General features: G+C 39.1%; 1 protein-coding gene across 2 annotated transcripts in view; it reads right to left on the bottom strand.

Moving 5' to 3' along the window:
* The window catches only part of EML6 (EMAP like 6), an 87,956-nt gene that overhangs the window by 31,139 nt on the left and 29,500 nt on the right, over positions 1 to 27,317 (bottom strand). For both annotated transcript variants that reach the window (XM_053972601.1, XM_053972600.1), the window contains exons 3-17: positions 25,950 to 26,048; positions 24,762 to 24,830; positions 22,019 to 22,204; positions 20,032 to 20,167; positions 17,790 to 17,991; positions 14,025 to 14,162; positions 12,624 to 12,880; positions 11,359 to 11,571; positions 10,551 to 10,718; positions 9,480 to 9,586; positions 7,530 to 7,648; positions 6,627 to 6,813; positions 5,890 to 5,995; positions 3,052 to 3,145; positions 265 to 365 (exon numbers count right to left, since the gene is read on the bottom strand). In XM_053972601.1, the coding sequence (XP_053828576.1) occupies positions 265 to 365; positions 3,052 to 3,145; positions 5,890 to 5,995; positions 6,627 to 6,813; positions 7,530 to 7,648; positions 9,480 to 9,586; positions 10,551 to 10,718; positions 11,359 to 11,571; positions 12,624 to 12,880; positions 14,025 to 14,162; positions 17,790 to 17,991; positions 20,032 to 20,167; positions 22,019 to 22,204; positions 24,762 to 24,830; positions 25,950 to 26,048 (2,182 nt within the window). The remainder of the gene's footprint in view (positions 1 to 264; positions 366 to 3,051; positions 3,146 to 5,889; positions 5,996 to 6,626; positions 6,814 to 7,529; positions 7,649 to 9,479; positions 9,587 to 10,550; positions 10,719 to 11,358; positions 11,572 to 12,623; positions 12,881 to 14,024; positions 14,163 to 17,789; positions 17,992 to 20,031; positions 20,168 to 22,018; positions 22,205 to 24,761; positions 24,831 to 25,949; positions 26,049 to 27,317) is intronic.

A 27,317-nucleotide genomic window follows, 5' to 3' on the forward strand; every position in this document is an offset into this window, starting at 1 on the left:
TTTAAACAGAATTAACTGGAAATTATTTCCAAGGAGGAAGGAATATTGTGACATTTGCTGACTCAGAGGTGGGTTTTAACCCCTTTAATATTTTGGTAACTGGCAAAGTTAGTTAAAACTTTAAAAAGTTAAAACTTATAAGTTAGTTAAAAGTTAAAAGCTTAACGAATAAGACAAATTCTTAAACTGGGAATATGATGTTCCTGTATTAAAAATATTCACAAATTCCCATGTTAATCAAATATAAAATATTCAATACAGTACCTGTTTGCTGCCAAAATTTGATGTGCTTCATCCCAACTGTGACTAGTCTGTCCACATGATGTGGATTACACTTCACTACAAATATTTTATCTTTATGGCCCCTGCAATAGAGGTAGACATTTTAAAATCTTGGCAAGAGATGACTTAACATTTCAAACTAATTAAATCATTGATATAAATCATTTCCCCATCTAACAAAAAAAGTAGAGAGCTGTATTTCTAATCTACAAGGGTTTCATGCTGGGAGTTTGTCTCATGGAGCTGGCAGGAAGAATTTGAGCATACATCATGTGGGGACTATAGAAATGTGGGGAATAAAAATTGTCTCCCACTGAATTTCAGTTCATTTAAGTCATAACAAAGGAGCAGGCAATAAAAGTCAAGGCAATTAAAAGAAGACATAAAGGTCAACATAAGTATTTAAATGGATGAGAATTCAATAAGTATTAAAAGACACCCTGACAGGAAAAATGAGGAAGTGTTTAATCTATGGGCTTGAAGATAGAAAATAAAATAATGAATTATAAAACTGGAAGCAATTTACTTCCATGAAGCAGTTCACTCAGCAGCACATTCACCTCCAGGTTTAGTTCTTGGCTAACTAAAGTTATGCTTGTTGATGTATTTATGGAAATGTACAAGCTTGGGTCTTATCAAAGGAAAAAATATTCCCAGGTGTAAAGCATTAATTATATCTATGTCAGTGTTTTATAAAACCCCCAAAGCAGGAAGCACGACCTTTTCACTATACATTTGCAGGTTTTATGCTAGGATTAAGTCACTTCTTTCCTGACAGGCTCAGCAGATCTAGAAAATCACATGGTTCTGAAACCCCTCTCAGGGTCAATATTCCCTTTTAGTGGATCAGTCTGGATACAAAGCAGTCCTGGCCACCTTTGACATCTGCAGTACATCATCCTGCAGTGCAGAGGTGTTTGGTTCCAACTTACTCAATAAGGATTTTAATGGAACTAGACAGGAGCTAGGAAAGCCAGAACAGGGAAACAAGCTGCATAATTTAGCTCTGAAACAACTAAAGAAAATAAATAAGAGTGCTCTTAATGTTGCAACAAAAAATAAAAAACAACCTGAGAGGTCATGCTGAAATAAATCAGCCTAGAAAGATTAAGCAAAAAGAACATTCACAAAAAGTAAATATAACTGCAGAATAAACATAATGAGTGTCTGTATATGGTGAATTGACACCCATTTTCCAGGTTTATATGGGTCCATATGATTGTAAAGAGATATTCTTTTATTCTTGTGTGCAAAGGCCACATGAGGGCTTTTGTCTCACTCTCTCTGTCCTTCTGTGCTCACCAGAACAGGGGACTTGCCTTTGGGCACTGCTAAAATTTAGACAATGGTTTAAATGGGAACATTTTAGAAGACACATTCATTTTTCTGATCTCTGTGAGGACCCTGCATATTTTCAAGATAATAGATTAGCAATAATAGATCCACTGGGTCCATGCAGCATTACATGGTGAAAAAAGAACCTAAGTGCTCCATGTTTTATCTGTCCTGGGAGCACCAGCAGCCAGGTAGTGACACAGCTCATCATTATCTTGTTTTTAAAAGCTTAAAGGTCAGCATGGGAATATATAAAGTATTTCTTTGCTTGCAAGTCAAACACAATCTGTGTGGGGACAGCAGAACTGGGATTGCAAAGCCCAGGAAAATGTCACATTTTACAGCACAGCCAGTGCTGTTGCTAAGCAAAGCCTCCAGCACAGATTTTAGACAGGATTTAAACCCTTACTGCCTAATAAACTGGATGTCTGAGATGAAATTGTATAGCTAACAGACTGTGGTACATACACATGGAGTAAAACACTGATTTCTTCAGTAATGGTACACTACTAACAGAGACTGCTGCCACCAGAAAATCTCATTTCTTCTGCAGCATGTCACCATATAGTAATTAAAGTAAATTGCCTTTCACAGGCACTTTTTTGCACCTATACTAACAGTTTCTACTGAACAGTGCTACATTGTGTGGTTGCAGAGAACATATGGAATTCTCTCCTTGCCTTTCTGGTACATGGATCCACATTCACAGGAATTCTGCTCAATCCTAGTGACCAGGGGCACACTTGCTTTGTACAAGGCTGAGACAGGAACCAGGTTCCCAAACAGTTTGATTCTCCCTCACTGAATAATTACTGTCGCAATCCAATAGCTGAGTACAAAATAGCAAACATGTAACTTTAATCTAATTCCCTTCCCAGCACTGGTCCCTTCAAGAAAGTGCAAAAGACTCTTTACTGTCGTGTTATTACCTGAGCTTTCAGTTGGCAATTGAAAGAGCAAGTGGCTCAGAAAAAGCTGGCTCAGAAGAAAGGCTGGATCAGCAGTGATTGAAAAAAAAAAACATATATATATAGAGGGAACTCTTTTTTCTTTTTAGAAAGTGATCTGGTCATTGATGGAAGCCAGCAACGTCTTCAAACACATAAAGGAAATGACACCTCTGGTGACTTCTGCCCTAAGCCAGGACACAAAACTGGAAGAAAATATTAAACTTCACTTGAAAAGCCTGAAACAAACTACAGTGGTAATGTGGCTCTCCCAACAAAAAGGATAAGGAACTCCTGACAGAAATAGTTCACACGATTTCCAAGCAATGGACTGTGTATCCCCAGGTTTTTAATCTGGGTATGTTGCTCTGAAACACCATCCTGTTTTCAGAGGGGAGCTTTACTTCTTTGTTCATAGGAAAAATGTGAATGATGTTATTCAGAAAAAAAGTAATCAGAGGGGATTTTAAACTGTGGGTATCCTTACCTGGTTGTTGCCAGCTTTTCTCCCTTTTTCCAGTCCCAGAACACAATGGCATGGTTATCATCCAGACCAACAGATGCCAAACATTTCCCATCAGCTGTACAGAAGCAATATTGAGTGTTAAAGGTGCTAAGGCTTTAGCTGAAAATGTAACAGGCAATGAACCAACAATCACATTGCAAACTGAATTTCTAATTATGTATTATAAATGAGACAAAACCCCCCCCGCAAACGAATAGTTTGAGAAATTGGAGTTCAGATCTTTCCCAAAGGCAGACACAAAACATTCCTATGTGTAAGCACAAGGAAAATAGGGAGGATCAAACAAGGCAATGAAATTCAGTTTCATAAAGCTCAAGCACTTTAAATTCACATTGCGTTTTATTTGAAATATTTCTGATAGATGATGCTTCTTTTCTCTGCTTGAAATGGTGCAGATTTATTAGCGTATGAAATGTTCATAGGCAGGGTGATGAAACTATAAATACGATATAAAATTTTAAGGCTAAAAATAACTGCTGGCTATCTTCGCTTTCACTGCAGGAAAGACACAGTAGGACTGATAATGAGAGGCAGGAAAGCCAGAAGAGAAAATCATCCATAATTCAACAGCACCCAGGCACTCTTGCCACATGTATAAAATAATGATAAAGACAACCATCTCTAACAAAGTTTTAGAGACAAACTTCTGTCCTGAAATTCTATAAAGTTGATAAAACTGAGCCATGATTTTTGCAGCTTATGATAAGACAATTTATAGGGTGTAGGAGGAGCTGATCACCTGCTTGGTTGTTTTAACTGCAGAAAAGTCACAGTTGGAGGAAGCAGAGCTGGGTAGAGACTGAACAAGAGCACTGATCTGGGAATGGGCTTCTTATAGAAATGAATGGTGTGAAGGACTCTGGGCTTGGGCATATTTGACTTCAAGAAGAAAAAGAGAGTCACTGGTGTAAATTACTCCATGAGAACTATTGCAGAGTTCATAGGGCTGTAAGTTCTTACAGACTTTAATGACTGAGTCCTACTAGAAGCAAGTCAAGAAAGAGAAGGGGAATTTAAGAATCAGGAAGAAAGAAACAGGACCAAGTGGAAGAAACAGAATAAAGTAGGAAGAAATGAAGTTAAAATACAGGACAAGAAACAAAAACTGAGTTTATTAAAAGAATCCCCAAACAACACAACAATTTAAACTTTATTCACTTGAAACAGAAGGTTTCCAAACAATATCCCAAGGTATAAATGTTAAATTAGCCACCAGAGGGCACAACCAAACGTTGCAGGAATGAAATTATCCTCTTGGAATGGTGTGTCATGAGAAGGGTTGCACAAGAAGGATCCAGCTTTCAGAAATGAGTAGCTGATGTTTTAGAGAGGGAGTGAGGGCAGAGAGAACTGGGGGAAAAGAGTCAGCTGCTGCATCAACTACACCCAGAAAAGGTTGGGAACTCCAGGTTTCTATCTTTAAGCTCCAAATAGTGTGATCTGAACCTCATTTTGAAACCTTTGTTATTAAGACAATGCAAATGCCCTATATATGGCAGTGCAGACTCTGATCCTGCAGGGAGGTGCACATTTGCTCAGCTCTCTCTCCCTGTCTATGCCAAGGATCCCAGTTAAAGCCAGTTAGGAATGCAGTGTGTGCATTATTCTTAGGATCAAGTCCTAAAGCAACACTGTAACATTGAGTGGTTCCTACTTTTTAAAAGACATTCAGTGTTTTTTACATATTTATGCCCACAGAATATTTGGCCAGCTTATTCTTTACAGGTACATGGGTTCCAAGATCCAGAAAATTCCTACTTGGACAGGAATTTACTTGGTGTTAAAAATGCAAACCACAAAGTATTTTCAAATATAGGAACGTTTGTTCAATTAAGGATCTTAGCAAGAAGTTTTTTGACATCTATAAACTTTATCTAATATCAGTTAAATGATCCTTATCCATTTTTCCTCCTTCTGGCACTTTATCTCCTTACAGAGTGAGCTTACATACCACATTGGGTCAGCAATTTCACATTTGAATTCCAGCTCTTGGATGAACACCAGGGCTCCTCTCCTGATAATGCATTATGACTGAGTTCCACAGATTTATCTTTGTGGAAGTCAAACTTCTTTTGTAAAGTCTTGTCTTACAAATGTGATCTACGTCCTAATGAATTCTTACCATATTGCTGGAGAGCAGAATGTGAAATAAGCTATGTTTAATTGAACAAAAAAATCAGATCAAGTAGAGGAGAGTTCAGATAAAGTAATCTCTTAAATTTTTTTAATAGAAGGAGGGAAAATGAATTTTCAAGCCCTTTTATGAAGATACAGTAGTATTTAAGTCCCCACCATATAGATGATATTCTTCAGTGCTGCACACAGGAATTATCCCTTAAAAACTGAGACAGCTTAGGGCAGCCAGCTTGGAAAAACAAGTGGGAGAGACAGCAGACAACTGTTTGTCATATTTACTTCTTCTGTAAACTCACTGAAAAATGTGGCAAATGTTAGCAAATGCAAAGAACTGGATGAGCCCAGGGGTGCCATTTCCAACTCATTCATATGCTTTGAGTCCCCATCCTGCTTGCTTTAAAATTCTCACACCACCATGTAGACAGTGACCAGAATTCCAGCGGCACACTTGATATTATCTACTAGACACTACCAAAATCAATCATTGACCGAGTGACCAAAGGCCCACGACTGATTTCACTACACACACTATTTTTATCCCAAGTCAGCAAGCTTCCATGTAAAATTGGTACTGGCTGTAATTTTACACCTCTTTGAATTAACATTGCATCACAAGGACTGCTTTTAAATTAATAATTTAGATAAACATAGGCTGTGGCTTACCCGAAAAATCCAGTGCACACACTCCTCTCTGGTGCTGGCCTTTGAGCAATGACAAACATTTCAGGGTCTGGGTGTCCCAAACATGGATAGCAGCATCTCTTCCAACCTAAATCAGAGGGTTAATTGGGGTATCTGCCCACAGAAGTTCAAAGCACACCAATAACAGTAATTAGCATTATCCTACCATTAAAACTCTACAGAGGTTTGTCATTTGTCCTATTTTAATTTTTCAAGATTTATTTTCTCATTCAGAGAAATATCAGTGGATGGTCTCTAAAACTACTACTACTCAGTGGAATATTCATGGTATCATTTATCCCGATGTCTGAATAAATATGTATACACTGAATACATCATATTCAGTACCAGATATCAGGAAAGTGCCCATCAGCTTTTATCTGAGCAAGGCTGTTGAAAGCTCCTACAGTACAAAAATACTGCAACTGAGTCATGAAAGTCCAAAACCTCCTAGGAAGGAGTTAAAATGCAGCTCCTGTGTTTTACATGAGAGAGTAAAAGTAAATATAAGACTTTTGAAGGCCACAGCACAAGACTGGCAGTGCTCATGTTATATAGGAATGGTTTCATAATCACCTCCAACAGTTTTGGCAGGGAAATAGGAAAAACCATTCAGTTTGCCTGTATTTAGGAGGAAACAATACACTTAAGGAAAAAGAGAATGACCTTTTCTCTAATTCTATATAAAAATAGTATTGCTATCACTTTGAACTCCCCACCTGCCCAGTAGCCACATAGTCCTTGATGGGGTGGATGCTGAGGCTGAGGATGTCATCGTCGTGGCCGAGGTAGAGACGCTGCGAGTGCTGCTGCCGGTTGTAGACGACAGCCACAGCGGCAATGTGATAAACCACCTCCCCTGCCTGTGTGTAGAACAGGTTGTTCCTGCAGTCATAGCCCCTGTACCTGCAGCAAACACCAAACACCTCGTGGCTGCCCCACAACTGCTTGGGAAATCTGTGCTACAAATCATTAGTGTGTTGAAAGAAAGGAGTCCTGTGGTGACAGCTTGAGCTCAGAAGTATCACAGAGACTGCTCCCCACAAGAGGGGGAATTCAGGAATCTTCTCAAGGGTTACTTTGCACTCAGTTCCTAAATCAGCACTGATCTCACAAAAAGGCTGTATCTTTTACAGAGAATTGTGTCCAGGTAAGCTTCACAAGGAATTGGACTGGAGCAGAAATCTATCAGGCATTTTAACAAATCACAGCTATCACAAGCAATTAACAGAGAATCCAGGAAACATCAGGTGTAGTGAGCAACAAGTATAAAATGTAATTTCATAAACCTCAACAGTGATGCATTATTTATCAGTGTTATAAGCTTCCCCTGTTCCTTAACAAAGAGAATCATGGGATGGTCTGGGCTGGAAGGGTCCTGCCACAGGCAGAGACATCTCCCACTGGACCAGGCTGCTCAGAGCTCCATCCAGCCTGAAATACAACTGAAAATAGAAAATCTATATCTGATATTCGAAGAATTACCACAGTAACAATGACAAACAAATTAATTGTGGGCAAGCACCAAAAGATGCTTTGCTTAGGCTCTGATATGAGTTATTAGAATACCCCAGCAACATTAATCAATCAGAAATAGCAAATATTATTTGATATTACTCTACCCATGTATAAACTGCAGTTTCAAGCTGTCCTCAGGTGCTCTCTCTCTCTTAAGGAAGGGCAGAGAATGGTTTTTCTCTTTACTTTGCTGTTTCAGCTGAGGTAGGTCTTCTTTGTAAACCTAAAGAAGAATTGCTTAAGTTAATTGCAGGTCTCTGCTTTTCTAAATATTTGTATGTGTGAGTGAAAGCGACTTTAAACATGAAATTTAATATATGCTAATGTGATGTACAGTGGTTACAATGCAGAGCCAGGCACTATTGTCCCCAGCCTTCAGATGATAATAAATGTTTTCTGGACAATGAATTCTCCTGGTCTGAGTGGCCCAGAACAGCAATCTGGAGCAGCAGCAGCAGAGTGTATTCTTTCTAGAAGATTCCAGTGTCACTTCGTAAAAAGCAATGCAAATGGTGACTGGAAGTCTCCAGGTGTTTTTAAATTTTAATTTCATCTGTGATTCAGTGTCCAAGCTGAAAGCTGAGCATGAAGAACTACTTCTATCTCAGGATTACGGTGAAATACACAGGAACCAAAACCACTTCGGTGACCTGCCAACGTGTCCAGAATCCCAAAGTACAATTACAGATCTATAAATACACAAAATACTTTCCATTTAAACACTTTAGAAATGCTAAAACTCTGTGGAGATACTAAAGGTGTTTGAAGCATTCCCAAACAAAATCCATCACAATGCTGAAATGTAGCTTTAGTGTTTGTTTTCTGAGCCAACATTTCTTGGACAAATGGACAATGAAATTTCCACTCCCACAGAAATCTACCTGACTTCCAAGAAGCAACACTGGATTTTTGGGAGAAAGGAAAAGAAAAAAATAAACTCAGTGAAACAAAATACTGGGGCATCATGCTCTGATGCATCTCAAAATGTAGTATCCTCTCTGCTGCTTCAGCCATAATATTAAAAAGAAAAAAACCCAAACCAAACCCCAATTCTCAAAATAAGATTAATGTTTTTATTTCCCTGCACTTTTGTCAATTATTTCCTTTAACAAAATGCCAAATGAAGCTTCTTCTTGGGGCTGTCTCACATTTCCCATGAGAGATGCTATTTTAAAGATGCTTCTGGTTTTCCATCATTAACCTGCTTGGAATATTGCTGTTGAACTGCCTGCAATGATATTGTCACTAGTAGTTTTTAAACCCAGACGTCCTTTTTGACATACAGACTGTGTGGAGGAGGATGATGACTGATTTGAATACAGATGGAAAATCAGGAGGAGGGGAGGAGGAGAATGACCAGCACTCCAGTGAAACTGGGAGTGAATGAGAGAGAAGGGAGAGAATTTGGCAAAATCTGCTTAATTTGTCAATCATGATTGATCTCTGTAATAAACAGGTGAAAGAAACTGTTGGCAGAAGGATCTATGAAATTTATTGTAGTCTAGAAAATGAGGTGAAAATGTAAAGGATGCCCTTTCCTAAAGCCCGGAATGTTAGAGGTGAACTTCCCACATTCCAGAAAGCAGCCCCATGCCAGCCATTAAATCCCTTAAATCAACATGAACCAACTTACTCTGTGATTTTTCCCCTTAATACAAGATCCCAGTCCTGCTCTGAGGAATTTCTGACCTTTCCCCATTGCAGCTGAGAGGTCACTGGACAAGGGGACAGGCTATACTCAACTCAAATGACAACAGCCCCTGGAATCAGGTTCTAGTGACTTGTAAATTGGGTCCAAATCACAGAGTGGTTTGGGTTGGGAGGGACCTTAAAGATCACCTTCCAATCCCCAAAGCACTTTTAAATTCTTTTCTCCAAACCCTTTCAAATTCTCATCTCCAGCTCAAGGGTTTATGTATATTGGTTGCATAATCAGCTGAATACCATCAAAATAACTGAGAACAGTCTATGAGTCAGCAGTAAACTTCCTCTCTTTGCTGAATAGTGATGGAAACTTGCCAGGTAATTGGCCCTGTGTTTTATTTCACACTCACCTGGCGATCATAGTTGATTTGAGCTTCCTGTTCAATGTCAGAATCCAACTCTGGCACGTCGGATACATCTGAATCTGATTCCTCACTGTAGGAATCAACACCACCCTCTGCTTTAAAATAAAAAAAAAAAAAATCAATATACTGAACACCTAAAATCACAGGAAAATAGTATGTGATATTTTTATATAATTTAGACTATGGGCAAAGGAGTATTCAAGAAGTCTGGAAGCTCAAGCAGCTTGTAAAAGTCATGGGGGATGACTGAATGTGTCAGGCTTCATTTCTGTCTCTCCTGTTTCCCTCCCCAGGGCAGGAAGGTGGCAGAGAGAAGCAAAATCACTGAGCAGCTACTGGTACAGTTCCAGCATCAGAGAATTCTGCTTTTAAAACAGGGTCTGGAGAGCAGACACACAGAAATGACAAATAAAAGCTTTCACTGATCACTCTTTGTGCTTAAAATATTTGCTGTAATGTAGATAATTTACCAAATTGTGCATGTACAGAGTGAAATTTTGCCCTTCTGCTGCAGGGAACCCCAATTTTAGCAACCACCATGACACAACTCATATGGCTTTGGTAGGATACTATAAAGATCATGACTATAACAAGAAGAATATCTGAAGTACAGCTTACTTCAGTACTTATGCAGTACTGCAGTACTTATGCAGTACTACTTCATAAATATGAGAAATCTGTTGTGAGACATGTGAGATTGCATTGAAAAAATAAAATTAAACAATTACACATGTGTAGTGTGACTTCTGAATACAAGTTAGATGGCTAAGGTTGAAAATTTAATTACCCAGTCCCTCTAAATGTCTTCTTTCACACAGTTTAAGGAATGCTGCTTATGTATTCCCAAACACAAATATTGCAGACTGCAACAGTTTTTAATGTGGCCCAAACCAAGGCTTGTCTTTGAAAGCTTCAATGTCTCGAACATGCTAAGTATATGCAATTCCAAAGAACTATGATTTTTTTTTTCCTGTTAAATAAATAAAAGCTCTTCCAGCAGTGCTGCATTCTCTGCTGATTTAATTGAATGAATACTTGAACAGAGATGATGTTTACCTTGTGGAGAGGCTTCCAGGATGCCATTGGTTATCCCTTCTGGAACAAATCTCCACTGAAAAACAGAGTGATCAGCACCTCCCGTGCTCAAAACCCACTGGAAATCATGGGACCAGCGCACATTGGTGACATGGGCTGAGTGGCCAATGTATTTCCTGAATTTAGCTCCTGAAAGTAAGAGGAGAACTGCTGATATGTAAGGGGAAAAATTAGCCTTATAACTAATGAAGTTAGGTTCCTAATAGAAACATACACTTGTGAAATCTGAAAACCAAAAAATATTCAAATGCCTCTTTTGATATGGTGATACAAATTAATTATGATATAAAAATAAGTAGCATAAAATATGGATGATCTCTTCAGTTGTCAGAAAAGTACTTCAATATTAGCAAGAAGTACCAGACACACACAAGGTTTAATTTTCACCTTTCTGGCCATGAATGCCAGTGTGAACTCAACACATGCATTACATTTTTTCTAAAACACAAATTTTGAAAATACACTGAGATGTGATATCAAATTAAACACTGAAGCTCACAGAAAGGTAAAAGTTTGTTTGATTTGGATTGTTGGCTTTATGCTTGGTACAGTGCAAATCCTGAGGAAGTAGCCACACATTCTCAACACTTCTGAAAACAACTACACAGAGAGGGTTAAAGTCTGGTCTTTGTTTCCATTAATACTTGCAGGAATTGTGCACACACTAATTGGAATTTTACACCGGAATGAAAAGCCACCATTAGAAACTACACTGATAGGGTGTTGAGGTAAATCATGCATTTTTCAGCCATACAAAATTCCATCTTACCTTTCTTTAGGCATGGAAATCTGAATAATTTCACCAGCCCAAAGTCATCGCCAGTCACCAGCACGGAGCTGTTGAAATTCCCATCCACAGAGTTGATATCTGTGATGTTTATGTATTTTGGCCAGATACCACTCACTTCAGATCCTATCACACAGGTCCATGAGGCCCAGTGAATTCCTTTGATCTCCTCTTTGCTCGTCAGATGCTTCCCAGCTGAAAATGTGCAGGTGAATAACCAATTTCATCATTTGCTTTTTAGAAGTCTGTTTCTTTTCATCATATTTATCTGGGTATTCTAGTTGTACTTAATTTTTAACTGCAATTAAGAAGAGTCACAATCTTCTTTAAATTACTATAATCTCTCATTTGTGGTGTTTGAGAACATCACACATTTGAGGAGTTCTAATGCAGCTGCATTAGAAATAATTAGAATATTAATGAGAATTAGTATGCTAATTAGGATTGGCATGATAAAAACATATGAAAGTGGAAAAACTTCATATCATTCCAAATCTATCAAAGAAATGCCTTCAGTAGAAAGTACTGTGAATAGCACGAATCCCTAGAACACTTTCAAGTGCTAGAAGGTTAATAATACACAATTTTAAATCATGCTCATGTGTTAGTAGGAGGTTTTTCATCCACATTAAGTCCCTGAAATGTGAGTATTTGGTCAGTCAGCCATTCTGTGGTACTTTTTACTTACTCCTGTAAGCTGGTTTAGAGTTGATTGAAGGTTGCCTAACTAGCTCAAAAGAGCCCAAAATTTTATTTCTAAAGCTCTCTTCTGCAAAAGTTTCCTCTAAATATTAGAAAGCATTCTCAAATAAGAGTGAGAATAAGCCAATTAGTTATCAGTGTTGTTTCTACTAACAAGCTTTTACATTGAGAACCTCAGCAATTCGAGCTGACTCAAACAGTTCTCCTATTTTTAGCTACATTCTTAAAAACATTCTAATCATTAACAGGAATCATTCATCAAGGAAGGACAATAGGGACAGCAGGGCTTTAGTAGTTACCTGAGAGCGAGTCAACCTGTAAAAGTTGCTATGATAAAAGACATAATTTACACAGCAGACAGCTTTTCCTTAAAGCTGAGGATATTTAGTGTGTACTGATTTAAAAAAATGAGCAGTGGGTACTTCTCTACGTTCCAGCCAGGAAACTCCACTTTCACCTGTAATATTTGTATCATATTTGTGATGTCCTCTTCAAACCAAAACCAAAATTTAATTGTTCATAACAGGAGCCCCTTGTAAACTTACAGGGCATCTTGTAGAAGAGCCTTTCTCCAGCACCATCGTTGGTCTGCAGGAACTTGCTGTCCACAGACCAGTCGATGTGGGTGATGAAACTGGAGGATTTGTTGCATTCCCCAATTTTTTTGTATCTCTGGGCGACGGCGTAGATGTCCACAGGCCCATCGTTGGAGCCCACGGCCAGGTAGGAGCCATCTGGAGAAAACTTCATCTCATGGATCACCTCCTTGCGGTCCTTGATGTGAACCACCTCGGTCATGTCCCTGCAGCAGCCAGAGGGGAGAATGACAACTGGAAACCCAGGAATTTGCAATCCACAGATAAGAAGATAGAGGCACTGAATAATCTGTACAACAGAAATTAGATTTCACTTTAAATATACTTTTTTTTTAGTGGATAACTTCCTATTGCGTCCATTGATTCTAAGCATTTTTTAAGCAGCAGGTAGAAACCACTCTGCCTGTCCACAATGTTCTTCATTCCCTTCAACTGCTCTAATGAAGTACTGCTAGCAGGCATCCAACCCAAATTTATTGAGATATACTTATGAAGTGTATCTTTTAAATCCTGACACAGAGCACTGTTAAAAGCAGGGTCCTGAAAGAAGCATTCCTAAGCCAAGACAGAGATTTCTAGGAGGCATCAAAGGACAAGATTACTGGGAGACAAAGATGATTAACTTCTTTCAAAAAATAGTCATTGGGAAGGCTTTTAAATGAATATGAACAGCTCATTTAAATTTTGTTAAAGTCATTAAAGCAGCACATTACAGGGGTTTTCCCAGGCTTTTCCCTCCTGTCAGTTTGGAGTTCCAAGTATTTTAAGTATACGTTTGGCAAACATATGGAGAATAGTCAGGAGGGGGCAAACTCTTCCAGGTATCAATTAGAACAGCTTTTGTGTTTTGAAATCACACTGGGGGTTTGGCTATTTCACTCTACGTCAAATTTAAGGCTTTTGTGTGCCCTCCAAAACAGCATTTCAGACAGAAAATGCTTAAGATGCAGCCATGTAGAAAAAGGCTTTCCACATACACAAAAAGTAGAATTCAGGTTTATCTTGAAAATACTTAAAAATGTCTTTTGATCACCAATTATTTTGCCTGGTATGTGTATGACAGGAAATAAATCATCAGCGAAGAAGATCCCTCCCCAAACTATGTTCTCTCTGTTACACACATTTCTTCTTACTAAATACCTGTATAACTTCAGACTACAGGAAAAGAACCAAACTTGAAAATCTTACATTTTATCAACATTATTCCTAAGAGCTAATATTTTGAAATTAATTAAAGCATAGATTTTTCTCCTCTTTGCCAAACTACCACCTCTTAAAAGGGATATGGATGCATCTGCAATTATCATTGCTTTTTCTTCCAATAAGATATCCAGTGATTTCTCATCTTACCTTACTCTGAGGACAATGAAGGAGCCATCCTTCATCCCAAGTGCCAACTGGGATCCATCAGGACTGAAGGACACACTCCGTACGGCCTCTTCCATATTACAGCGAGCAATCAAGGTGTGGTCAGCAAGGCTCCACAACCTGCCCCAAAGGGAAGGGAAAGCAGGAGGGGGCTTTTCCTGACTGTCCAGGATTTGGGTGTCGTCAAGAGGAACCCCAAAGGTCTAACTCAGCTGGGAAAATCACTTGCACACACCCCTTGTGTTAATATTGTGTAAAGGACTGAGCTTCTTTCAACCTGAACACAACTGTGGTAGAAGAAAACAGAGTGAAGCTCAATTACATCATCATTTAATGTTATTTCCTAACTTCACTTATCTGATTGAATTCCCAAAAATTAATAATAAAAATTAAGCTCTTGTAGACAGGAAAGGCCAATGCAGCTCAGAGTGAAATTTCCACTGAAAGCAACACTCAGGGAGCATCAACATTCCAACCACAGGGAAGACTTTCTTGTCCTAACTCTGAACAAGCTAGAAGAGAAAACTGCATATTGATTCCCTCATTCAATGCATCTTGATGCATATTGATTCCCACATCAATGCAATTAAAAAGAATCAACCAGTAAATTATGTCCTAAGATAAAGGAAAATAATGTTCCTATATTTTTCTGAAGGAATGGGGAGGAGCTTCCCAAATCACTACAGGCTGACCCATCAGATCTCAGTAGTCTGCAAGACTTAGAAATTCAAAGAACAATTTAAATAATGCGGAAATATGCATAAAAGACCTCTTTCAGGGTAGAGAAATTAAGACAACAGTACCCAACTATCTTTGTTTTGAGGATAGAGTCATCAATGTAATATACTGATAGCCTCTTCAGTAAAATATGTGAATTATGAATTAGCAGATGTGATTATGTGCTAAACTGGAGAAAAGAACAATTTGTGCAAGAACTGTAACATGACACTGGACTGAGTTGTAGATCAAAGCTGGACAGAAAAGAACACCCAGGCTGGATGGGAGATCCTACTGTAAGTTACAGTAAAAGCTCTAGAACAGTAACAATTCCTATTTTAACTGAAGGCACTGGCACCGAGGATGTGGATGCCACTGAGCTCAGCTCTGCACAGGGAGCTGGGAGGCACTGGGAGCACAAGAGGCTCCAAAGGAGAAGAAGTTCTGTTGATGACACTGGAATAAACAGCATAAACACAACTTGGATGGAGCCTGAAAAGGAGGTGGAAAATAAATGGATGTAGGACATTAAAACTGTTTTCAAAAACAAATGAAGTAGGATCAAGAATCTTGCAGTCTCACAAGGCAGAAGCTGTGAGCCCAACATAACAAGAATGAACCAGGAAGGTTTTGCAAAGATTTTGAGGAAAATTGTTGCTCCAAAATAATGTTGCTTCGTCATGAATCAGTTTGTCCAATACTCTGGAAGCCTAATTGCAAAACATGACAGTTTATTTAATAAATGTAATAAATAATTATCTATGCCTTCAGAGAATGACAATTTTTCCCTGTTCCTGTGGTAAGAGACAGGGAACAGGCAGCTTTCCTAGTTGAGATGGTTTGCTTTGGAAATATGTTAGAAACCTATATTTGGCTAGAGACTTCTCTCAGTTGGGCTAGGGAAAAACACAGTAACTCCTCTTCTCATTCAGACATCCCAGACACAAGAATACCATCTGACTCACTAAATACTTTTATTTCTAAACCAATTTAGATTTCTATTACATACCCACTCTTTGAAAAATAGTGTGAAAATCAAATACTAAGAAAAATTACCCAATGAAGGGCAATACAGAAACATCGCTGTTGATGCAAGTTAACTATTACAGAAAAATTGTAGGAAAATCCTTTTGTGTACTTTTTTACCTTAATGAGAGTATTTATACATTTCACTGGAATTCCTCACATGAAGCCATAGTCTATTAAAAAATCCCACTAGCATTCAAATCTCACCCTCTCTAGTGCCGAGACAGCTCAAAGATGTGTGATGTTGGGCAGTAAAATCTCTGCACTCTTGGGAGAATGGCACATCCAAAGGCTTCAGGAATATCGTAACTGCTCCAACAGAGATAAGAATGATAAGAGCAGCACTAATCAAGGTTTGATGTGCACACAGATCCTGCAGTGCTTCCTGGAGGGGCAAGAGCTGGGTCAGGCTCTGAGTCAGCAGCATCTTCTCCTGCTCCAGGAGCTGAATTACTCTGCTCACCATGGGATGAGCCCAAGACAAGAAATCCCATCTTAGTGGGGCTTATTGGCTTGAGGGCAGTGCTGTGCTAATCGCAGCTTTGCAGCCCTTCCTCCAGAACTGATCTACATCCTGCCAGGACACTTGTGTCTGTCTGTAACACTGGGTAGGCAAACCCCAGCAGAAGAGAGCATTCATGCATTGCAGAAACTGAAAGAAATAATCCTCCTGTGGGAAGCAGGGAGAAAACACAACTGTAGAGAGCAACTGGCAGTTCTGTGGGTTTCACAGTTGGATTTTAATTTGGGTTAGAATGAGATGAGGGATGGCAGGCATAGGAAACCAGTACAAGTGAAAAGACTGAAAGGGAAGAAAAAATCCCAGCTGAGCAGGAAGCCTCAAGGCAGAGGTGAATCATAATGTGCAATCTGAAGGAGCAGTAGTCAGAAGCTGAGTATATGGTAGGAGATGGATCTTTGGCACTCAGGAAAATCCCATCTCTTTAATCAGAGGTAAATAATCAGTTCCACTGGGCAGAGTCCATGCTCAGGTGAGAACACACAGCAGCTCTGTGGGTGTGGACTCAGGAAGAGTCTGAGCTGGACCTCCAAACTCTACGGCCAAGTCTTAATAAGCACAGTAAAATGCCTTTTTTCCCCCAGAGGCTAATCAATATGCCTGCTTTTAACACAGACAGGAAAAGGAGCATCCTATTTGTGACAATGTCCACAAATATGTGGACAAAATTTAAAAACGCTGCTGCAAAGCCTGAAGACACTAGTGGTGTAACTAAACACAGGACCACAGAATATCCTGAGTTGGAAGGGACCCATCAGGATCACCAGTCCATCTCCTGGCCCTACACAGACACCCCAATAATCCTATTCTGTGCATCCCTGGGAATGTTGTCCAAACACTCCTGGAGCTCTGGCAGCCTCGGGACTGTGACTATTCCCTGGGGAGCCTTGTCAGTGCCCCCCCACCTCTGGGAAAGAACCTGTTCCTAATATCCATTCTAAACCTCCCCTGACTCAGCTCCAACTGTTCCCTTGGGTCTTGTCACTGATCACAGACAGAAGTGATCAGTGTCTGCCCCTCCACTTCCTCTTATGATGTCGGTGCATTTTCATTAATCTCATTTTCTGGCATTTTAACTGAATTGGTTTTAGATCAGATTTCCTAAACACTCAAGGCTGAGGCAGATACCTTCTGAGTAAAACGCTGGACAAAAATATTCAGGCTTTCAGCTTGTTGCTTCATATTACCAGAAGTATGAGGTGACCATTCCCCATTTAGATCCCCTGTACACAGCAGGAATAAATCAATAATACAAGCAGAAGATATAAATCCAGCACGTTTTGAACATAAATTCTGATTCTTTTTACACGATGTGTGGCACCCAAATATGAAAACTGAAGAGAAAAACCAAATCTGCTAAGAAAAAAACAGGGGGAAGGGGAATGTTGTCTTAACAAAGTCTTACCATAAGGCCAGCAAGTCAATCCATTACAAATTAAGGTGCATCTGAAGTAATGAAATCAACAAACTGAGTGCAGCCTTACCGCACGGAGCGATCGTCGCTGCCAGTGACTGCCAAAGGCTTCTTGGGATGCACTGCCAGGGCCCAGAGCTCTCCCTCACAGTGGCCCTGCATGATCAGCATGGGCTTGTCCCTCTCCCTCACGAGCACCTCGAAGATCTCGCTGTCCTGTGTCCCCGCCAGGAGCCTGTCAGCTTTCCAGCACACACTGCGGATGGACAGGCCTGGGGGCACAGTGGGAGCTGCCCTTAGTGCCAGCTGTGCCGGGGGGCAACAGCCAACACTGCTAGAATTCCAGAGGTCATTCCCAACTGACATCTTGGGCACAGGGATCACACAGAACATCCCAGCTGATTCAAAGCTCAAGGCAGTTCTGTCAGATTTTCTCCATTTGGCACACAAAGAGAAAGCTCAATCCTGGGAAAATATGCTTGCTGCCCACCTTGGGAATTTAAAAACTAGCTCAATTTCACAGGATTTAAAGATCTAAATTTTATATTAGCCAAGGGGTTCCTGTGACTGAAGCTGGTTTATTCCTTTTTCCAGTGCTTTACTTTTTCATGCATTCAAATAAAATTTTAATGGTGATTTTAAATGTCTTGTGCCCATTTATCACACTTCTTCACTTCAATCAAAATTAAAATTAATTAAAATTAAATCAAAATTTAAAAAAAACAAACCAAAAAACATTAAAAAAGACATCCCTCCTCCCCAAACCAAGAGAATTTTGCTTTGTATAACTTTAAGAGAACTTGATCTTATTCCACAAATCTGATCCCTACTTTGCAGTTGGAATTTTTCTGACCACAAGCATAAAAACACCCTCTCAGCAGGCTGATCAATTTGGTAGCACTCTCTGGTCATCTGCTTGCATGGTTTGTATTTTCTGTTCCACTACATGAAAAAAGTTTGGATAATAGATCTAGATGCTGTGAGACGTGAATGAATAAAAAAATCCATTTGTCATGCAATCAAGGTCACCCACATCATCATTTTCACATTTTTTGGAACAAAAATACATAATGCACTGAAATACTGGTCACATAAATAAAATATTTTCCTGAGATGGCTAAATTAATCCTAATTTAATTCTTGTCCATTTCCAACAGCTTTTAATTTTTCTAATGCCATTTTATGACTTAGCTAAATTCATAGTGAGGTTCTGAGTTTCATCTTCTTCTTGGTACACACCAATGACCACACAATGGAATTCAGATTCGAATTTGGTGGAAGATGGACATGGTTAAGCTTTAGAATACAAACACACCTTTGGATGTGGGAAAGGCAATGTTCTCTGTGAACATCCTGCACATTAAGAAAGATTATCTGCTCTCAGGGTTTATTTGACAGACAATGCCTTTGCAAAATGCTTTGGAAAAATAACTGGAAGAGAGGGACAGAAGGTCCCAGGTAAGCATTAAGGCTCCACCACTGCTTGAGGCTACAGATGTGCTTAAATTCATCAGTGCCAATGACAACTGAAAATGAAACCCCAGTTCCAGAGGTTGGGAGTAGCCTCAAAGGCAGTTTTCATTTGCCCAGATCTTTGCTTTTTGGTTATTTCTTGCTACAGTTTTCTAGAAATTCATGCTAAACATTATGATTCAGGCTGCAAAAAACTACATAAAGCCAGGAGTGCAGAGCACAGGGACTGCTGCTTGGGTGTCTTGGACAACTTTTTGAGGGCTAAATTCCATGAGTGAACACTACACCCTTGATAAAACGTGCATTATGATCCATGAGATTATAAGTGCTTCAAAGCATAAAATAAAGTGATGACTGAGCTCACAGGAAGCAGGATTAGATTCAACAAATGTGATTATCACCAATTCAATAACATTCTCTCCAACAAATCTGCCAAGTGCTACCATTCCAAGTGCATGAGTGGAGTGTTCAGATGGTCAGCATCTCTGAGTATTGGGTTCCAAAAATCTCAATTAGTTAAATGAATTGCAAGTAATTAATTAATTAAGGATTGGCTAACTTCATTCTCCCATCTTAAGGTGTTTAATTAGTTCTCACTTATCTTCTTGCATTTGCATGGTGAGGAGCAGTGATTTCATCCCTGTGTTTACACTATGAACCATGGAACACTCCACAGGTTACAGAATTGTCAGAGAGGGAAGGGAACACAGATCCAAAAATAAATACACTCATTAAGTAAAAAAATCAGTAGTATGCAGAGACATTTATGCTTCACATTAAATGCTGTCACAATCCATTATCCAGATATGTGAAAAACCATTAAAGGAATAGCTCATTACCTTTGTATCCTTGTTCAGTCTCCCTGAGATCAATTTTAGTAATTGGTTTGAACTCAGTGTCCCACAGCCGAATGCAGCCATCTCTCCCTCCAGTGGCAAAGCCTTCTTCACAAGCATACATACTAAAAATTCCAGCCTGTCAACCAACAGCCCAGGTTTTAAAGTTTTAAAATTAAACAACCAATTTAAACACACAAAGCAAACGTTTTTAAACAGACTCTTGTTAAAGGCCAGAAATTGCTGGGCACAAAAGTGTTGTCCATCCAGAAAGCAAACTAGCAAACACAGCTTTTATTTCAAGTGCTCCACTCAAATGGTTCATGTAGATACCTTTGTGCAAATAGCAGTGACACAGCCTATCTGCAGAACTTCAAATTTAGGTTTGGTAATATTATGACAAGGACAATTGAATAACTAGTGGAGCACTTAAAGTAAAGAGTTACCCATTATAAACAAAACCAAGCAAACAAGCAATACAAATATTCTTACAGAAGCAGATGTGACTGAGACAATCTTTCATGAATTCAGTTCAGACATCATTTGGAATCTGACAGGAACTGAAAGAGCGTCAATTCATTCTCTTTGTTGAAAACAGGTTTCTATTACAGTTTGAATTTCTCCTTGGTTTTGAAAATGCCTCATGATTAATGACTGTGCTGAACGACCTTGGAATAGTTCAAGGAATGCCTGCTAAGTCAGTGTTTTATCAGGAAAACCTTGGTTAGGAGATAAGTTGAGCTGCATGGAGATAAATACACTGGAGAGAAGACCTCAATTTTCAAAGTGGGCTTGTGCAATGTCTTCATAAATTAATATTTCTAATTATTAATTATATAGAGATTGCATGTTAGCAACGCAAACTCCATAATTCATCACATTATGTAGAAAGAGGTTGTATTTAATAATTTTAATGAATCTAAAATTCTGCAAACAGAATTCTACTACTGTACTACAGGGGGTTATTGCTTGCCAAAGACATTCCTGTGTTATTGCAGTTTCATGGTAGCTCCTCAGGTAAAATGCCCCACTGACTCCACTCTCTCTGCTTTCATAAATTAGGGATTACTTTTATAAATAATCAGTACTTAGGTCTCATTTTAAGAGGTCCTACAAATCCTGATAAACTGTCACCATAACTAATTTGGTTAGATCAGAAAAAACATTATTTTTACAGTGCTCTTTCTAGAACAAAACTATAGTGACAAGTGTTAGATGTCATATCACTTTTCAATTGTCTTATTTCCTTTTGTTCCAGAAACTCCACATCAGAATGCCATTACCCACAGTCATATTCCAAACAAGAGCAGTACTCAAACACATTTGAAATAAGACAAGGAAGTTCTGCTGTGCCTTTATTGTTGCAAAAACACAGACAAATTAATTGTATTAGACTGGTTAGAAATCTAACACAATCCTTCACGTCCCCCTCTCACTCTGTAATTATGAGAGCTCCAGACTGGGGGTGGTGGTTTGTAGGTGTGTGTTATGGAGGCAATTGGAGTAAACTCTTTGGAGTATGGCTGGAATGCAAGCTCGCAGATTCAACAGGTTTGCTCCACACTGAAATTCTTCTGAGGAGTCAGTCTCCAGCATTGGGAATTTCAGTGGTAAAATTCTATTTAAGCCTAGATAATCTGCTTACCAACTATTTTTAAGTAAACTGATCATCACTGAAGCTACTCAATCTGTGAAACTTTAGGTATACAGACTTAATTCGAGGTTTGGTTTACTTGGTTAGATGGAGGCTATAAATATCAGCTGTTTTGGCACTATCACATCTGTTGGCAAAATGTCAACATCACTATCGCACAGCATCTGTTGGAAAAATGTCAACAAATACAGCATTACATCCAAGTTCTTAATTGCTGAACAGCCTCAGACATCCTTCTGACCCGAAACAGAAGAAAATCTTTGTAGCTAAGCCGTCAGGAAGTTTTTAAATTCAATGAACAGCTCCTTATCAAACAGACATGAAAACACCACTTACACTGTGTGCTCCTTGAATTGTGCGGACCAAGTTGAGCCCTTTCCAAACATAGATGTCCCCATTTAAAGCCCCAGAGTAGGTGATGTCTTCTTTAGCACAGGCTAAACACAGGATTGTTTGGAGATCTCCTGTTTTACCAAATATTCCTCTCTTTGCTGTCAGGGCATTTCCACACAATGTCCAAAACTGTGAAACGTAAATGGCAGATCAGGAGAGGTTTCTGCAGAATTTCTGTTTTTTCACATTACAGTGCAGATCTCAGACACGCATCCTGACAGAGCAGTGTCTGGGCAAGCACTGAAGTGATTCCTTCAGTCCTGTCAGAACACCCACTACTCCAAAGCCTGCCCGTTTACCAAGGAAAGATCCAGACAAATATAGTACAACTAAACCCAAAACAAATGATCAAACTGCTTGAGGGGGTGAGGCTCAATGCTGCCTTGCTACTGCCACACCACCCCTTCTCATTCTCTCACTGTCCTTTATCAGGTTTTGCTGGGAAACACTGTCCAGACAAGTGCATGCTTTTAAAGCCAAGCAAATCCCATTTTTCTTGTCTGAAAAACACAGCTACAGCACTGACGTGATAAAATACTTTATCTTACACAACCTGTGTGCTGGAGCAGACATTTCTGCCCTTCTCCAGAGCACTGAAAGAGTTCTGCCCTCAAATACAGTCATAGTTACTGAGAAACCATCTGTTCCATGGGGACTGCAAACACTCCACACATGAGACAACTCCCTGACTCCCAGAGTAACAGGTCCCAAGTGTGGAAAAGGGACTTTCAGCTGGCACCCAAAAGTCATTAACATTCTGCAAAAAGCAATCTAAGACCGACTTGGGTGGAGAAGAAGAATGAAGAAAACAAAGTTTGTCTCAGAAGGTTGTCTTTGGAGGCAAGCTAGAAATATCAGACTACTTGTTTTTGAATAAGAGTGCTTTTTTAATTTAAATAAATATCATTTATCAAGCAGAGATCACAGTTTGTGTACTCAGCTCCTCCTCAAGGACCAGACCTTCCAGGGAAGGCAGAATAAAGAGAATATCAATGAGAGATGTGCAAGAGAAGTGCTGAAATCTCCAGTCCTGTCAGCACCAGGACCTTCTGGACAGAGCAGAGACAGAACAGCAAATCTCTGGGGTGCAGCACAGCACAGTGTGTCAGTGGAGCCATCTCCACTCTGTCATCTGACAGACACTGGACAGGAATAGTGATGTGTCTGACATGGATTCATCATGTCCATCCATTCCCACTTCATTTGCCTACAACCAAATTTTTAGGTATTTTTCTAAAATTCTTTATTCCAGAAAATCCTTGGATCAAGATTCAGCTCCTTCTCTATTGTTAATTCAATTAAATATTCCCTTTGCCTCTTAACATCAGTGAATTTAGAAGGCAGAGGGAGTACTATCCCCATGGCTCTCATTCCTTGAGTAAAACCTAAATTCTCCTCCTTTCTGGTCAGCTGAAGGAGAAGTGCTAGAAGGTAGGAGTTCTCTAACACAGAGGCAACACTGTTAGAAGGGTGGAGGGAGGATCCTGAGCTTAGTGCGAGATTCCTTAGCTCCTGGGCTTTACCTCAGCTTCTAATCCCTGCTCAGCCAAATCCAGCAGAACTGGACTGCTAAAAGAATAAACAGCCCAATTCCCAAGCATCAGTCCCAATTCCCACAGTGATACAATTCCTTTAGAGCTGTTATTATCACATTCCCACAGCCTTGTACCAGGGAGCTGCTGGAGCACCACTGGAGGGGAACACAGAGTAATTTCCCCTCCAAGCTACTTTTTTCTATTTTTTGGCATTCCTTTATCTCCATGTATTTACAGTGCCTGGTATTCTCTGTTCAGGGTGATTATGGCTATTTTAAACAGAAGACAGGTGCCAAACAAACACAGGTTTTTGAAAACAGCTTGCAGAACACAACAGATGGTATCATTGCTGCCAAAACCACCCACAGTTTGAAGCAGTGGTGGTTTAAGGGCACGAGCTTCTCAGGAACCAGAACTAGAGATACTAACTGGTTTCCTAAACTTCTAGTTAAAGCTCTTCCCACCCCAGTCATGTGAAATAATTGCCATCTGTTAGGAATGTTTTTGAGGAGACAGGAGAAAAATAGAAACCTGAAGGGGATATTGGCAAACAAGGATTTGTTTCTAAGCTTTCCACAGGCATAAGAATGTTTTATCCTAAACATCTAATATATATGTAGGTTTCTATTTCAAATACTTCCATAAAGGGTGACTTAGAAGGAGCAAACAGTGGGGCTCCAGAGTTTTGTCTCTGCAGGCCCTGCACACTTCTCAGTGGTGTTACATGAGAAGCCCAAGTGCAGATGATTCTGTTCACACTTTTTACCTTGGTTCCTCCTACAGCTGCACAGTGACCCTTTGTGATGCTGGATGAGGGAAACCCCTGAAGGCTGAGACCATTAGGGCAGAATGGAGAGGGCAGAAGACACAAAATTATAAGTATATAATGATAAAAATTACACCAAAGAATCTTCCTGACTTTCTTGTTCAGGTAATCGGCAGCTCAGGCACTGGTGAACATCTGAACTGAGTTCAAACAAAACATTCTGCAAAATGTTCACATAAAGAAAGAAAAATATAATCCATCCTATATTTCAAGTCCTTATCTAAGAACACAGTTTTTTTTTGTTGTTGTTTTTTGGGTTTTTTTTGTTTGGTTTTTTTTTTTTTGTAGAAGTACTTTTTCCAAGTAAACAATGAAAGCTCTTTACCTTTATGTGTTTTACTCCACAGCTGACAATTCTGTTTGGCTGATATTGATCCCAGGAAATATCAAATATCTGTTAAGAAATATAGGAAGCTGATATTTTAACCTATACAGTAATGGCATCTAGGTTCAGTTTGCTTTTACCTGTGTTTAGCCATAATTTCTGTTGGAACATATTACTAAAAATGAAAGAACACTCTACAGATAAATTTGGAACTCTTTGTAATCAGAGATCAGGGTTCCTCACATAGTTCTGTCAACACATTTCATCCCTGTCTCCACACTGCCAATCCATTCCAGCTCCAGGATGTTATTGAATAAACTATATTTACGTAGCCATTCTTTCCCACTCCCTCTTCTGTGCAGAAGCTCCTTTTTCTGGTTGGGAAAGTCTACTGGGACTAAGACTTTAGTACTTCTATCTATATCCTGGAGAATTCTGATAATTTGGAACCTGATATTGCACTTAGCAAGGTCAGTAGCAAAACTTTCACAGATGTTATAACATGCTATAATATGATAATATACATACAAGTTGTCAGAATGTGCCAGTTTTTAACATATATTTTAATGTGTTATAATATTATTATATGTTATTGATTAATATTATTTAATTAATATAACATTATTGATATGTTAATAATATTTTAACATATGCATCCATGTGCTTATATATGTCAAGGAGGTATTTTGCTTATGCTAAACCTGGTAAAACATTTTCTAATCCTGAATAACATTGTAAACTTATACCTGGTCAGTTCACGTCTTGTGATCCTTTACCTGAAGCTACCACAAAAGAAATATTTATCTCAATCAAGTTTCTTCTACAGGTAACTGTCTTAAGGAAAACAAAGGAATATAACTAAATTTGCCTTCAGAATAAATTGTCTTTTTGACATACTCAGAGACAAGATAATCTTCGTCCATGAAGCTCCCATTCCACATCTCATATGAAGAGCTATAGATCATCCTACTCAGTGTGTAGGTACAACATATTTCCTCCCTAGGCTTACTAACAGCGCCTTGTGCTAGGTCTGGCACAATGTGAAGGAATAAATATCTTGTCCAGTATTTTAAAAGCCAGGTAGAATGACCAAAATTACCTTTGCATCAACCTAATAGAAACAAAAATTATTTTTGAAACACCCATGCAGCTCCCAGACAAAATCCAGGAACGCTTCCATACAATTACCCTGTCGGAGTGGCCTGTAGCTGTTGCCAGGAGCTTGCCTCTCTTCCAGTCCCAAATACACACTGTGTTTTTGGCATCCAGTCCCACAGAAGCCAAACGCTGAGGAAAAACAACAGCAATCCAGTTAACAGGAAATCAACCCCAAATCACTTTGCTGTAGCTCCCAGGATTATGTGCACAAATGGATTTTCCCACATATGACCTCGGTTTGAACCACATTGCAAAAGCAATGACATTTGCACTCAACATTTACTCACTGGAGAGAGCACTGAAATGTCTCATCTTCTCAAAAAGGTCAGATTATTGATTCCAGGTTACCAATGTTCCAAGTGAAATTCTTACCCTGAAACATCTGAGGTGCTTGTTTCAGGTGCACACCTCTAGCATTTTGATTTATTAATTTGATAATAAAAGTGAAAGGGAAATAAAAGCTTTCACTATTTCCAACTATTGCTTTGTTCGTTATGCTCATTTTGTTGAGCTTTAGAACCAGAATTGGATGTACTTTTAATAATTGCCTTTTTCATTGCTTAGTGTATCATATCACCAATTAAAATAACTAAAACAATTAACTAATAAACAAGGTAAATTAAAGTTTTGTTTATCATCAATTATCACATTCCCACAGCCTTGTACCAGGGATATAATAATTTTTCCATCTCAATAATGGAAGAAATAAAAAGAACAGAATAAAACAGAGGTGGCATACTGGAAGGGAAAAAGCAGAGTGCATCCATCTGTGACATGCCCAGAAGATCAGCCATTACTGTAGAAGTTGTAGGTCTTTTCCTTTTCAGTGACTGTCCTAATTTTGTCCAACTTTCCATGAATTCCATAAAAAAATTGGCTCAAATTTTGAGTAAGCAAATTGTTTAAAATCTGGACCTGTCTGTGATAACACAAAAGGACTGAGCCAGCAAAGAAAACAAGTGTCATTACCACAGACTCCTCTAAAATGCTGTATTAGGAAAAATATTAAATGCAATAAAGCTCTCAACAACTGAATAACAGAGAATAACTGTTCACACAGGAACAGAAGGTTTCAGTTTTCATTCTGTAGCAATAATTCAGAGAGCAGGCACTCAAGGCCTTTTCATCCCATTCCTGAGTATAAATACTGAGTGCACTTCTTTCCTCCTGGGAGAGTCCCTTTACAGCCTCTGCATTTACTGCAGTAGGTTCACACACCCACCACTGTCTCAACAGTTACAGTTTCTTGATTTAGAGGAATGAAATGTTTTGGGACTTTGGTTTAATGAAAGATGACAACAGGCATCACCCCAGTGCAAAACCTGCCTAGTGAATAATGCAGAACTCAACCACTGTCCCACCAGAAAATGCACCAAGCAATGTGGTATTAATGAAAAC

Source organism: Vidua macroura, chromosome 3, assembly GCF_024509145.1.
Source record: "Vidua macroura isolate BioBank_ID:100142 chromosome 3, ASM2450914v1, whole genome shotgun sequence".
Taxonomy (NCBI): domain Eukaryota; kingdom Metazoa; phylum Chordata; class Aves; order Passeriformes; family Viduidae; genus Vidua; species Vidua macroura.